At 33.4% G+C, this 15,715-nt stretch overlaps 1 protein-coding gene across 1 annotated transcript in view; it reads right to left on the bottom strand.

Annotated features, from left to right (window-relative positions):
- The window catches only part of CSMD3 (CUB and Sushi multiple domains 3), an 888,294-nt gene that overhangs the window by 72,462 nt on the left and 800,117 nt on the right, over nucleotides 1-15,715 (bottom strand). Inside the window, exons 46-53 of the mRNA XM_005869050.2 lie at nucleotides 14,348-14,428; nucleotides 13,554-13,667; nucleotides 10,299-10,487; nucleotides 9,800-9,946; nucleotides 7,153-7,341; nucleotides 5,160-5,345; nucleotides 3,723-3,917; nucleotides 517-690 (exon numbers count right to left, since the gene is read on the bottom strand). Coding sequence (XP_005869112.1) covers nucleotides 517-690; nucleotides 3,723-3,917; nucleotides 5,160-5,345; nucleotides 7,153-7,341; nucleotides 9,800-9,946; nucleotides 10,299-10,487; nucleotides 13,554-13,667; nucleotides 14,348-14,428 — 1,275 coding nt within the window. The remainder of the gene's footprint in view (nucleotides 1-516; nucleotides 691-3,722; nucleotides 3,918-5,159; nucleotides 5,346-7,152; nucleotides 7,342-9,799; nucleotides 9,947-10,298; nucleotides 10,488-13,553; nucleotides 13,668-14,347; nucleotides 14,429-15,715) is intronic.

The following is a 15,715-nucleotide window of genomic DNA, read 5'->3' as shown; positions in this document are numbered from 1 at the left end:
ATATATTTATATATTAAATTCAAAGAACCTAATGGGGGAAAAATCCTATTTGTCCTAAAATCAGGTTTGAAAAAATAGGTATTTTAAAGTTTTATTAGAAAGTAATATTACACATGTTGAAATTGTAAAATTAAAAGAGAGAAAGATATTTAAATGTGGAAATTATTTTTCTTCTTTAGTCATTATCTTAAGCAAATAGGTGAAACTATGGTTTAGAATGAATTAATTGCTATGATTATTGCAGCTGAATAGGCAGACATACGACTTTCAGAAATTAGTTTTCTCCTTTTTATTTCCACCATGCCTGGAATACAATGTGTCTCTCCTTAATGACATGAGTCTCATTTGCCATACTAGTTGATTAACTTCCCGAGTTATCTGTTTAATAGCTTTTCTACCATGGGACATTTTTAAAGTTAAACATTTTCTAGTTTTTTTAGACTCCTTACTGAGTGAATGAAAGTTTCCCCTTTTCCCGAGGAGAGGGGGAAAAAAAGTTTGTTTAAAATGTTGTACCTAGGCATCTGGTCTCAGATCCACTCCAAAGACCCGACGAGAGGCATTCCCGTACAGCAGAGCCCACAAGAATGAATCCCGCATCACAGGTGAAGATGGCTGTGGAGCCATAGGAGGTTTGAGTTCCAATCTTATTTCCATTTGGAGGAGTAGGTAGTTCTCCACAGGAAATAACTACAAAACAATAAAAATTGAAAACTCTTAAATACATAGTTAATACACACGTGTAACTAAACCATGCTTCTAGCATTTTGAATTTCCTATGATTTCACATATTTACAATGAATCTGACATCTGTAAACCATGTTTGAATGAATGTGAAAAATGTAGAGAAAATAGATGTCATAGTTAAAAGTTGATCCCCTTTAACTTCCCATAAAAATCTTCTAAGTTACAGTGACATGTGATGAAGCCGTTTTGTTTGCACCTTTTACTTAGCCAACCTGGTTTTAGAGGGGTGGAAAAATCATCAGGTCTTTCTCTGACTCATCCAGTGACATCGGGCAATCCCTTTGACTTACCTGAGCCAAAGCTTCCTCATCATAAACAATGCTAACACAGTAATTATAATTACTTTTGTTGAGGGCCCTGTAGTTTATAAAGAATGCTTTGTATGTGAAGCGTTTGGTTATTACAAGAACCATTAGATATAATTATATTTCACATTGTGTTTGTAGGTTTTAAAAATTGAAAATGAGAGATAAACTCACTTGCTAGGTCATTTAGAACCCAGCTCTTATGACTCTGTCATATTTAAAGATTACAAATGAAGTCTCTTTCTAGAAAAGAATAATGGGTTTTGTTTATTGAGTCCTTATTTTGTTACCAGAAAATATTACGAATCTTTTCATTTATGTAATTCTTAGAACTCTGAGATAGATTCAGTCATGGTCTGAATTGTATACATTAGGATATGATATGAACACACAGAAATTAAGTAATAAGGTCACACAGCCTGTAAATAGCTAAACCTAAATGTAAGTCCAGCAGTCTAACTCCAAATCCAACACTTCACCTTCAGCCCATATATTTTATTCTGCCTCCAGCTCTGGCTTTCAGCTCCAGGCTTTAGATGGCCATGAGATAAACAAATAGAAAATTTGCAAACTTTAAATATTTGCATATAAAACTTAAAATGTATTGATAGTTTTGAGCTAATCCCCAAATAATCCTTTGAGGTAGCTATATTATTTATTAACATTAATAATATTAATGTATATTGTTTTAATTTAAATAATGAGTAAATAATGGACCAGAACATTTACTATTTTTTCTATTTTTTCTCAATGAGTTGCACTTGTTAGAGTCCTTGTCGCTCCCCATTCATAGCTGTGGGCAGGAAACTGATCATATTGATCAATTAAACCCTTCTACATAATGGAGGACTGAGCACAAAGGAACCAAACATCTATTGAAAGATTAATGTTCCTGCTGTAGATCATTTTTCCTACTCTTTAAAATATCTCTATGTTATGTGCCTTTTAATGAAATTCTGTTTTTAAAAAGAGGGTGGAGGCAGGGAAAGATCCTGGGAGAAAACCCTAAGGAATAGGGTAAGAATTTACAAATACAGATGCCATATTTTCAGAATATCAACTAAAATTTAGATATCTATTTTATGGATTTTAATCCATCAATATGACTATCTTATAAAAGTACAACCCCAAAGTCCTATGTTTACATAGAGATTAAAAATAAATTTTAAAATAGAATATAAGTAGAAGAAAACTATGTAAGTATGTACTTATTACACATAGATAGTTGTCTGCTATGTTAAACTTCTTACTCATCATTAGACTTCTGATTCCTTTATCAGTTTATTTATAAAATATGTGTTTATGCCATTGGTGGCATAGAGTTTATTGGACACAAAATAAAAGGATTAATTTTCAGCCTAGCATATTTCCTGGCACTAAGTAAACAATAAATGCACTGAAGGAAACTACTTCAAAGGGAGTTTACGATATTTCATCTCAATATTCCATGTATAGTTATTTGCTCTAAATAAGACATTTATAAGAATGCATAGAAAAACAATATGTTTAATTTGATTCAATAAATCTTTATTGAGCTCTTGCTGTGAATCAAGTTCTAGCTGACATTTTTCAAGACATCATACCATTAAATTTTTATAATAACTATCAGATATGCATTATCATCCTATATAATAAAGATGTGATATGCAAATTGACTGTCATGCCCTCACACAAGATGGCCGCCCCCATGTTGTCACAAGATGGCCACCATAAGATGGCTGGCAAGGGAGGGCAATTGGGGAAGAACAGGCCAGCAGGGGAGGCAGTTGGGGATGATTGGAGAGGGGACAGGCTGGGCTGAGGAACACACCCCCTCCAGTGCCTGCACCCTCTCCAATCCGGGATCCCTCACACAATTCGGGACTGCTGGCTCCTAACTTCTCACCTGCCTGCCTGCTTGACTGCCCCTAACTGCCCTCTACTGCCAGCTTGTCTGCCCCTAACTGTCCTCCCCTGCCAGCCTGTCTGCCCCTAACTGTCCTCCCCTGCCAGCCTGTCTGCCCCTAACTGTCCTCCCCTGCCAGCCTGTCTGCCCCTAACTGCCCTCCCCTGCCGGCCTGATCACCCCTAACTACTCTCCCCTGCTAGCCTGATCGCCCTTAACTGCCTCTGCCTCGGTCCCCGCCACCATGGCTTTATCTGGAAGGATGTCTGGAAGATGTCCAGTCGAATTAGCATATTACCCTTTTATTAGTATAGATAGTGAATAGAAGATGAGGTTATAGTCAGACTGCTTGGGTTGAGTCCCATTTCTCCACCATTTATAGGTTCTGTGAGTAGTGCAAAATGATAAAATCTGGGGCATAGGTTCCTTTCTGATAAAATGGATATAATATCAACTAATTTATAGTATGGGAACTAAGGAATAAAATAATACATGTAAGGGGCTAAAAGCAGTGCTGGCAAATTGTTCGTATGCAATAAGTATTTTCTAGTTGTTGTAGTAAGTGATAGACCAAGAATTCATGCACAGATTTCTGAATCCAAAGCCAATGCTTTTTTCATAAACACTTACTAATAAAAAATTAGAAAAATTTTAAATGCAATGAGAATAAATGACCTCTTAAAAATTATGTCATTGCTCTAGTGTGTTTGGAAAAAGAAGTGATCAAGAGACTATCAATCACCAAAGATAGCTTATGAAATAAGTTGAGCAGAGTGCATACTTACTTTGGCAATATGGTCTTTCATTTCTCCAACTCCAGGTACCATTAGGAAGGCATTCAATAGAAGCAGGACCTAGTCCGTGATAACCAGGGTCACAGCTGAAAACTACCTTGGTTTTGTATTCATAGTGGGAGCCATTCACAATTCTCCATCTTCCATGTTCCAAGGTAAAGGAATTGATGCTTGGACATGTGACAACTATATAAAAACCAAGAACATAAATGTGAATAAGTCAGTCATGTTTATTCTACCTCTTAACCATACCTCATGTCTATTCCATCATTTACATCACCACTGCGTTAATTCATTCACTATTGTGCCAGACAATGTCCTTTAGCATTTGCTTTCTATTTCTTTTTCATGTAATCTTTTCCACTCTACAGTTCTGTGGTAGAGTTTGAAGTTGAATATGTCCTGTTATTTCACACTTCAAAGTCTTTGTACAGCTTTATAGCAGTATATTTGACAGAATGTGGAATAAGGGAATCCTTATACAAGTTGGTGAGAATTTAACCTGGTACAGCCATTATGGACTACATACATACAGCTAGTAAAGTGGTTCCTAAAAAAAATTAAAAGTAAAACTCCATATGATTCAGCAATCTCCCTTCTGGGTATATATCCAAAGGAAATGAATCAAGATCTTGAAGAGATATCTGCACTCTCATGTTCATTGCAGCATTAGTCAGGATAGGCAAGATATGGAAAAAACCTATTCTCTTATTTCTTCAGAAGTTTTGAAGGGACTATATTTTGAGAAAAAAATTTTTTATGAGTATGTTTTTTTATGCAAGATTTGTGAAATAAACTTTGGCTAATTCAAAACTTGCTCAACATACTAGTAAGTAGAAGCATTGTTAGACATACTAAGATTGAAAATAATTAAACACCCTCATTTTAAATGAAATCACAGCTAATTTTAGTACTAAATGAAAAAAATCAAATATAGAGACAAATTAAAGAGCTTATTTAACCCAAACATTCTCTAATCCTTTTGCTACCAAATATTTTACCAGAAGCATATTATATTACCATTATATAATATTCATTTACCTTCTAATGTAGTAATGGCAGCAATGGAAAATATTCTAAATATACATAACCTAAAGAATACTAACAAAAGACAAAAATTATGGATCATCTCAGAAGATATATTTATCCTTCTAAAAGTCAGGGCTGAAAGTATTGAAATATAATTTTATTAATGAAAGCCTAAAACATATTTTTTTCTGTACATTAAAACACATGTTGATTGATGGATGACTTTTTGCAAAATAAATGAAACTTTGTTATGTAAGATAGCCAAATTACCTTTTCCTCTTAGATATCATACTTCAAGATTTCATGGATTAGTTCTAAAATTTAAATAATACATACAATTTCAAATCATGTAAGATGCCAATAGAGACACAAATGATGAAATTTCAGTAACACACATACCAACACAGCGAGGGGTCTTGTTATGATTGCTCCAAGTACCATCTGATTGACATACAGCAGTGGTAAGTTCCTTAGATGACAATCTATATCCATCATGACAAAAATAGGTAACTCGGGTTCCTACCAAGTAGTCTGTTGTGAGTATTCCTCCATTTGTTGGAGCTTTAGGAATCCCACAGGAAATTGCTAGAATTAATACATAGATACAAAATCATAGAAACAGAAAAATAATTGATTAGATGTTTATTTAAATTTACTTTAATGTTTATTCAAATTCTATATGATTTAGAAGTTATTATATACTAGAGGCCTGGTGCATGAGATTCGTGCATTCGGCGGAGGGTTGGGGGGGTTCCTCAGCCCAGCCTGTGCCCTCTCACAGTCCGGGAGCCCTTGGAGGACGGCCTAAGCCATCAGTCAGACATCCTTATGTTGCCACAGAAGCAGGAGAGGCCCCCGCCATCGCCTCTGTGCTCGCCAGCTGTAAGCCCTGCTCAGGGCTTCTGGTTGAGCGGCACTCACCCTGTGGGAGCACACTGACCACCAGGGGGCAGCTTCTGCATTGAGCATCTGCCCCCTGGTGGTCAGTGCATGTCATAGCGACGGGTCATTTTGCCCTTTGGTCAATTTGCATAGTAGCCTTTTATTATATAGGATATTTTAAATTCCTATGATTCTAAAATTATGAGATCAAAGATTTTTCACCAAACCAGTTCCTAGAAATTATTTAATACTAAGAATTGGTAAATGTTCCTGCTATTCATTGGTCAATAGAAAGCAGAGATTTTCACATTTATTAACATATATTCTACATGAAGTCAGCACCTTCAGTGTTTGCAATCCAGTAAGGTTATGACACTTCCCAGAATTCTAATAAGTGGTTAATGTTTCCTGCATCAATAAAACAAAGAAATAATAATTCTTTCATTTCTCATTTATTTATACATGCCTATGAGATTTACCTTTTCATGAATTAGAAATCACAGTTTACTAAGTATGTAAAGCCATGTTGGATGTCAGGTAATATGTATTCTCCACTCATTTTAACTTGCTGTTGTTTAATTTTAAAATTTAATTAATCTATTTTACATTTTATTTATTTTATAAAAATCACCTCCCTTAAGTAGATTATAAATAAGAACCATTATTTATTAACTAAGAGTGTTATAAATATTTTAATGTGAGGGTTCATAGTTGTGATATACACCTCCACCTTCTGGGTAGACTAAATCAAATCTAAAATTAAATATCATATTGACAAAATAATGTGATATGTCAAATAATTAAAAATATTCAAATTCCAATGATGTAAGATCTTCTTGATGCTGATTTTATCTTTATGACTATACCTAGCTATAAGAGACTCAACAACTTTTTAAAATAAGACCTAATACAAAGCTCTAAAAATGTGCCATTTGTTTATTAAGTAGCTTGTCATCCTGTTTGCTATAGCAGTATGCAATGTTCAAACCATGCCTCACTTTTTAACAAAATTAAAATGAAAATAAAAGAGAGATCTCTGTTGAGTTAGCTAAAGAGTGAAGAAGAAATAATGGGGTGGTTAGCTATATCTTTCCCTTTTAAATGTGTTGCTCTGAGAGTACACTTTTGCATACTCAGAGTGAAAGTCGTCAGTGAACTTGGCCTCTCTTATCCTCTCTATTCTTTCTGCAGACTCCACAGTAACAGTCTCCAGCTCAGGGTCAATCGTTTTCTGACAACAAAGTAATGGAAGTGGTAGATGTATGAGCAAAGTATGTATAACAGTGAATAGAGTAAAGGCATAAAGCACACTACAACAAATGAATTTAAAGCAACGTGTCACATTCTCAAATTTATCGTTCTATGTTTTTAAGCCTTATTTTCATGAGAAGCACCAATAAAATGCTTCTGAATATCTATATATTTGGAAATTACAGTGTTCCAAATTAAAAAGTAAGAAGGGTTCATCTTTTATTAATGTATTTATCTTTGCTTGAATAAAATACTTTACCTTGACAAGCAGGGACAGGCGCATCCCATGCATGATACCCATAGGAAGACTTCCTGCACACGGCACTGCTTTTCCCAACAAGTCGGAATCCTCGGTCACAGGCCCAGCGGACCACACTATTGAGTTGCCCACCTGTCTGACTGATGATGTATCCATGAGGTGGGGATTCTGGTGTACTACAGTAGAAAGCTTTTCAAAAGAAAAAAGCATCACTGTATAATTAATTAACCAACACTTCTTTACAGCCCAGAGTTATACAAATCTATATGTGAAAACCAGACATAAAAATAGGCCATCATGTGAATTTTGTTTCATATGGTTATATTATTTCCTACCCTCTTTTTTTTTAAATGCTTTTTTTGATTTTAGAGAGAGATGAAGGGAGAGGGATAAAGAGATAGAAACATCAATGAGAGAGAATCACTGATTGGCCGCTTCCTGCATGACTCTTACGGGGATCAAGCCTGCAACCCAGGCATGTGCCCTGACTGGGAATTGAACCAGTTACCTCCTGGTTCATGGATCGACCCTGAATCACTGAATCACACCAGCCAGGTTATTTCCTATCCTCTTGACAATCTACTGACATAACTTTTATGAGACATAACTATCTCTGGACTCTTCTTTTAATTTTTATTGTCACCAAAGATGCCTTCTAAATTAAAATGTCATATTTTCTTAACAACCTAGAGGTTCAAAAGCCCTATAAATATTTCAGTGAATTTGGAAGCTATATTTCCTGTCATTTGAAGAGCCTAAATGTCACAGCCTTGGTAGGCATATTTTAGATCATGTTGTTTACATGTCACTTTGAAGTTATCTCCAGACACCTATATCATGTTAGATCATGCATTTGATGTCTAAAAAAGATCCCCTCCATTCCATAATCCTTTCTCCCAGTTTATTAAAGAGTTTCCATGATGTCAAAAGTGCTTATATATGGAGATTTTTTTAAAAGCCAATAAAATAAACTTTTTTTTATCTCCAGAAGTCTGAAATGTCACAAGATAATGTCAAATGGCTTTTTCACATATATGTACTTTGAGAATATTCAGCCTGGCAGAATCCATTTACCCTTTGAAACTTCAATGTATTCATCTGAGAAAAATTAGACTTTATGGATAAATGGTAGGAAGTAGATTGGACTTAGAATATTTATGTCATAACCTGTTACTTTTAAAGGAAAAATACATAGTTATTCAACATGTCAAACTATTCTGGGGGTTAAAAGTGGTGCTCTTACTATATTTATATTCAAATTTGTTTTAAATTATAGAACATAATCTAATGCTTATAATTGTTTGATTTGAATGGTTTCTCTTTAAGTTATTCTGGTCTTTAAAAATATAAATTAATGTGCTCAATTTTAAATGCCATCTTTGGGCACAACATTAATACAAAAATTTATATTGTTCATATGATATAAACATAGATTCAAATATGAAAAATCTTAAGGACTAATGCTTATATTATGAGTGTATAATATATTTTTATAACATTTCTCCTTTACAAGCCTAAAAACATTTTTAAAAATCTATTGTGGGATAAAACCTATACATATTAGTAATATGATGTTAGTGATAAGATACTTCTAATATGCAAAAGACAAACTGTTAATAAATTAAAATTAAACTATTATCAGGTGGTTTTAAAATCAAAGTGGATAGACAAAATTGTTTTATTATACATTATATACTTATGCAAATGTATCTTAATGAGTAAAATTTGAGAGTATATTTTTAGAACTGAAATTAAAAACTTATTTAAGTCTATGACTAGAACTGTTGTGTCACAATTGTTTATAAAATATTTATAAAAATAATTTTCAGTTGAACTAATTAATAATGACCCATGACTTGGGGAAACGTATCTTAACACTATACAGAGAGAGATAACTGACTAATTCTGAATATTAGTTTATGGAGCATATACTCATGGCATCTGACATGAATAGGATGGCAAAAAAATGGAATACAACCTTCACATAGTAGAGAACTATTTATAAACTTACTCGATAAGAAAATTATTGATTCAGTATCAGTAGACCTTACCAACAGAAAGGCATTTAGAAAAGACTATTTCATGTTGATAGTATTTTCAGCTCATACCTTTCTAAATATCACTGAATGAAAAGTAGTAATGACTAGAAAATATATTTTAAAAAAGTTTTAAATAATGTGTTCATCATTCTCTTTCAATATTTAATATATTTATAAAGTATCACAAATCAATAAATAATAATGAAAACAAAGATTTTTATTTTTTGTTTAAACTTGTCATTTAAAGAAGTTCCTAAATAGATTAGATATACACAACTGAGAAACACTATTAATGTTGTGTGAGAGTTCAAAAGAAAGAAATCTATTGGGAAAAAGCATTAAAATGTCAGAGTTTCATTTATAATTAACTTATATGAGACATAAATATTCTAAGTGCTTTAATCTTTTCAAAAATCATATGACCAAGCAGTAATGAGGAAACTGAGAGAGGGGGTGATATAGAAATTGCTCCAGAATCATCAATGAAGGAGCTGTGATTTAAGTTCATGTCTAATTCATTAGTGTTGGTGTCTGTGTTCTTTAATCACAACCATACTGAGGATGGAGGTGAGATTTGTACTGGAGTTATATGTGTATGTATCACATACCTATATATCTGATCCGGAAGCCTTTTTTGTTATTGCCATGATCTGCTGACCATTGAAGAAATACCTCATGACCGTTGCTTGTTATATTAAAAGCAGATGAATAATCGCCACTGAGGGAAATAAGCAGGGGACTTTGAATATTTGGTCCTTTGGAAAGAAAATAAAACAATTTAGATACAACTGAAAAATTATGTTCCAATTAATCTTTAGTATTTTACATCTTTAGAATAGTATTAAATATGATGAAATTGCTCCACACACAATATAAAATGTTTATTTTACACATTTTAATTTCATAGCTAAAGAATCTGCAATTTGTAAAACAATAACCAGGGTTAAGTACAATTTTCATATGGTATATAAGCAAATTTGATGAGACTCTAAAATATATATAATATACAATCATATAAGCAGTTTTTTATACCGAAGGTCTGAGTGTATAATAAATACAGTATTTAGGCTGAATTTATGAATATCCAATAAATATAACCACGGTTACCATCATACACCTGAAGAACATCAAATTCCTTTTCTGTCTGGAAGAATTCTACAAACATGCTGATATTATATCCCTTTTCCACGGAAATGCTCCAGGCACACATCTGAAGATTTGGGTAGCTGTCAGGATACCCAGGGCTCAGTATGACTCCCGTGGAATCGAGCCGCAATTCATTGGCGGGACAGAGCACTGTCAAAGAAAGATACCATTACATAAAGTCAGTGTGCAGGCCTATGTGAAAACTGCACTTTAAATACCAGATACTCTGCTCATGTTCAATACTAGAAAGGAGACAATACCTTGAATTATGTGTCAGAAGAAACAACTTGTATTAAGCTTGCAGTTCAAAACATGGAAGAAGGACCTAAAAATTTATGGTATTGATTTCCATAATTTTTTATTACATAGAAGATGCTTTACTTTTCTGGACAATAAATAAATAATGAAAAAATGAGGCATCTGTTTTCTTCTGTTTCTTTGCATTCTTTCCTTGCCTTTCCCCATCTTCTTATGCCCTCTCCCTTCTGCCTTTCTTGTCTATGTCTTTGCCCTTTCCCTTTCCCTTTCCTTCCTTTCTTAGTGTAGTCTCTCCTCAAACCTTAACTCAATCAGATATTTTGAACTCAGCACATTCTTTCATGATTTTGCTTTAAATGTCATTCTCTTGTCTGCTGCCTTTGGAGTGTTAGTGCATTTCAAGACCCAGATGAAAAGTCTCCTCTTTGAAATAATCCCTGAACTGCTCCATCAACCCAAGCAGAATCGCAGATTTCCTTCTCGGGGCCTCTGTAATGTATGCTTCTGTTACTGCATTAGCAATTTCATGGCTATTATTTACTTTTTTCGGGCTGTCTTTCTAGGCTATGATTATTGAAAAGTAAGTGTCATGTCCTATGTAAGGTTTTGGCCCCAATGTTCTGAGCTGAGTATGTATTCCATATTACTTTCAAAACACTGATATGATCCACCATAATTCATTGAAAATCGACAAAATAGCCCATTCTCATACAATTTCAACATATAGCAAGAAGCCTGATAATCATCAAGATTAAAAGTAAATACATACTTTTGATTGTGACTCTATGTTAGATACTGTTAAGCACCTTTTGTGTAGTATCTCACTTATTTGTCAAAACAGCTTTAAGAAGTGTGTATAATTTTTCCCCATATTATTCATATGAGGAAATTGAGATTCAGAAAGTTTAAAGTCCACAAAGTCTCACAGACTCAACTGAATGGAACCCATATTTTTAACCACCAAATGAAATCCTCCATTATATTTTATTTATATCAAACTGTTTTAAATGTATCACATTTAGAATTGCTTTTCATATTTTAGCTATGAGATTGAAACTTTAAGTGGATCCAGAGAAGAATAAAAAATAATAATGCATCCCCATTTAGAAAAAGTGGAAAAAATAATTTAAAATAGACTAAAAACAATGTAGATTAGTTTTAAAATATTCCAAACAACTGACTTTTTAGCAAGCTTGTAAAGACAAACTAAAATGTATAGTCAGCTACTTAGCTTATGTATCTGGTCCATTAATTAACATAGTAACTCAGAATGAACTCATTCTGAGGTAGGATTTATTAACTGTTAGCAAGTATCTAATGTTATTATGAGATGAAAATGTATTGTCTTTTTTTGTATTCTCCACAGCAGCTAGATTAAAAAGAGGTGCAATTAGTAATCTATAGGAAATTCATATTTAAAAAATAAGATGTTGGAAGTCTAAAAGATGAGGGATTGTGAAATATCTAGGTTATCCAAATGGTTTTATTTTATTTATTAAAGATTACTGAATTTGAATCCAAATATAAAAAAAAGAAGTGTTCTCCTCCAAGAGTCCACAATGCAGTGTTTATATTAGGGTCAAGAAAAATGTCCTGGTATATAATTGCTTGTTTACACCTTCCTGTGTCTGCCCAAGCAATTCTCCCATGCATAATCCCCCAAAAGGCTGAGAATCTGTCTTTTCCATTCACATGTCTAAACATCTGAATCTGAATCCTAAATAATTTATTGTAAATGCCCCCCAAATTAACTGTATATAAAAAAGGAAGTTGAATAAATGCTATCCAAATAAATGACATCTAACTATCAGGAATATACATGATAGACTTCAAAATACTCTACCAACGTTAAGATGTTCTAAAACCACTGGCTAAGAGCAATGGAATTGGTCACATGGCACTGGCTTATACCTCCAAACAAGTTTTTCTTTTTGCTACTATAAAAACCCCTTATGGAAATCCTTCCATCTTCTTGTAAGAACTCCAATGACATAGAAAATCAAATGTTAATTCCTACTTATAGCACATTTGATATAATCAACATAACTTTTGTTTTAGGCTTATAACAGTAAATGTTGTGCCCAGGAAACAGGTTTCCATTCCTCAGAATGAACCTCAATGAAGAAAATAATCCAAGAAAATCTGAAAAGGATAATTAAATTCAATTATAATTTTATTTGAATTAACCACACAGTTATAATTAGTTACTATGTGTTAGATACTTTTCTGGATCCAATGAATAATACATGATTCCTGAGCACCCACATTCTAGCACATCATTGAAGGTCCATCATGGTCTTGCCTTGTAGCAGAGGGAATTCTTTATAGTCCACACCCTACTGTTTTTCACTTCTGTGCCTTTACATAGACATCTGTCATTTGGGCCATCTCTATAGTAACAGAGTTTACGTCTCACTTGTAATTTGGAACCCATGACGCAGGGCAATGTCCCCTTCAAGCTTTCACTGCCCCATAAATAGTTACACATTATATGATTCCATAGCCCCCTGCCATATCCCTATGCTATGTTGCCTCTATAGATGGGACAATCTATAACTTGTGTTTTTATTTTTTGTTTTTTCCTCAGATCCCCATACTTTACAGATGCTCAGTCAAGTTTAATGAATGTAGTGGTTAGATCAGAAACTACTTTCAAGTTAAGGCAATCAACATTGGAGCTTTATTTAAAGTGATTTATCGTATTTTCCACCTCTTGGCAACAACAAAAAAATTAAGTAAGTTGAACTGACTTTGGAATAAACTAGAAAAAAAATAAAACTTGGAAAAAGAAAAATGTTTAAAATTAAATAGGAGAAATAATGGAATTTTAAAAATACCATAGAGTTGTATATCTTTTAACATTACTGCCTGTTAAATATTAAATAGTTAAAATTATCCCTGGTATTGAGTTAAACATAAAATAGATATTTAGGAATCAATAATCATAATAATTGGTACCTTGACAAACTGGAGGTGCTCCATCCATCTGGAGTCGTTCTCCTAATCTGCATGTGAGGATTGCATTGCCCACCAAAGAAAATCCTGGAAGACACTGATACCTAATAATATCACCTGTTAATAAAAGAACAGGCAGAGGTGGCTTCAGATGAGTAACAAGGTGAAAATTAACAGGTGTTTCTAAAGCAATACAAACATCTGTTAATTTTTAATCAGTATAAAAATCCTATTAACAGTATGTAGGGCTGATATTCAAAATATTGAACTACTAGTACTTCATAGGCACTGACCAATCAGAACTGAAGTCAAGAGTAAACTACCAGTGAGACTGTACTGGTCGTGCCAGTTGGATATAAGCAGCAGAAGTAAAGAAATAATCTGGTCAGTACAGGTAAGTTATTCATTAAAACTGTATCAAGCAAGTAAAATTATCTATAGTTATTGCTTTAATATTAAGATTCGACTTACATTGGCCATTGATATTTTCTTACATTTCTCAACCAAAATAAATAGGATAATAATAAAAGTTTAGTATGGCAACATTATACAGCAATATTATTCAAATTCCCACAGTTTTCTAATTGTACATCCTGGAAATATAGAATTCCTTCTTCTTGCTTAATAATTCTTTTACTCTTTCCACTGCTGTCCATTCTTAAGAATGCTAAGCAATCCCCATCATAGAGGAAAGAGCATCTAAGACAGGCTGTTTCTATTCTTTACTTTTGTTTCTTTTGAAGCAAATCCCTCTGTTAACAGTGTGCTTTCTTTGAAAGTAATATAAAAGACTTTACCTATTTCAAATTCATCATCTTCTGTCAAAATTTCAGCATTGGGTACGGGTGGTGGAGGTTGGCACACTCTTAGTTGATAGGCTATGAAAAGAGACAATATGTTTATTCCTTCTCTGAGCAGCTATATATATACTCACATATGCAAGAAAATTATGCAATGATTATATATAAGAAGGACAATAAATGGTAGAATTTATAAAGTTTCAATTATTTATTTTAAAAAATTCTATAACATTGAGGAAAAATAAATCATGATTTAGATGCCAAAATATTATCCCATAGTAAGAATGCTTACATTTAAAATCCTTAATTTTACCCTTGTTCTATTACTTTTTGTTATGTGCTTCATAACACCTGCTATTTTTTTCTTGGAGTAATCACCATTTGTAATTATATATTCATGCCTGTTTATGCGCTCAATGCAGTCTTCCCCAAGGCTCATCAGAGAACCCCAGCACCAACGGAAGTGCCTGGCATACAATCATAACTACAAACAACTACTCCATGCTTCCTCTATTCCAGGAAATATTATGAGCACTTTACCTTGTAATTATATTAGTCCTTATAAATTATTTTATTGATCAGTTTATATAACTATTTTTATAATTATCCCTATTTTATAAAAAAGAAAACTGATAAAGTGGATTTTAGAATTTGGTCTATATCACACAGCTATGATGTGGTAGAACTGGAATTTGAACCTAGATAGTCTGGTCCCAGAGCCCTCTCTACCCAAGCTATGTTAGCATGTTTACAAAATATACATATTTTAAACTTCATCTTTCTAATTATTGATATCTCTTAAACAGGTCATCCCATCAGATTAGATAGATTCCTATTTGGTATAATTTAAAAACCACTCCCCCAAATATCTCTATGAATCTAAGTATCATGACTACTAGCCCAATATGATATCTACATCATAATCATTCGCTTGATTAACTCCTGTTTTCATTAGGAGTATTTTTAAAAATGTACTCTTTTTCACTCAAGAACGCATTTCAAACTATTATAACATTTGAATAAAATGTGTTTTATATGTTTAATTGTATTACTTAAACTTAGGAGTTATATATGTACCTCAGTACTCAGATAAGAGAGAATAAGACTTAAAAGACACAGTGAATCATCTGTGATCAAACAACTAGTACAGAGCTAGTATGTCTCCTAACTTCGAAGTCCACACCTTCAGTGCTTTCTCTATCATAAGAGTATTTATAAGAGTACTGAGGTACATCAATTAGACCAGTTAATGAAGACTCCTATAAAAGGAGATGAATGAGATAACCAATGGACACAGACAGTAGGGAGGTAAGGGCATGTGTTGGGGGGTGGGGGTGGCCGGAGAGAGGTCAAGGGGGGGAAGGG

The sequence above is a fragment of the Myotis brandtii genome, unplaced genomic scaffold, assembly GCF_000412655.1.
Source record: "Myotis brandtii unplaced genomic scaffold, ASM41265v1 scaffold285, whole genome shotgun sequence".
NCBI lineage: Eukaryota > Metazoa > Chordata > Mammalia > Chiroptera > Vespertilionidae > Myotis > Myotis brandtii.
This window is presented reverse-complemented; position numbering and strand designations above follow the sequence as displayed.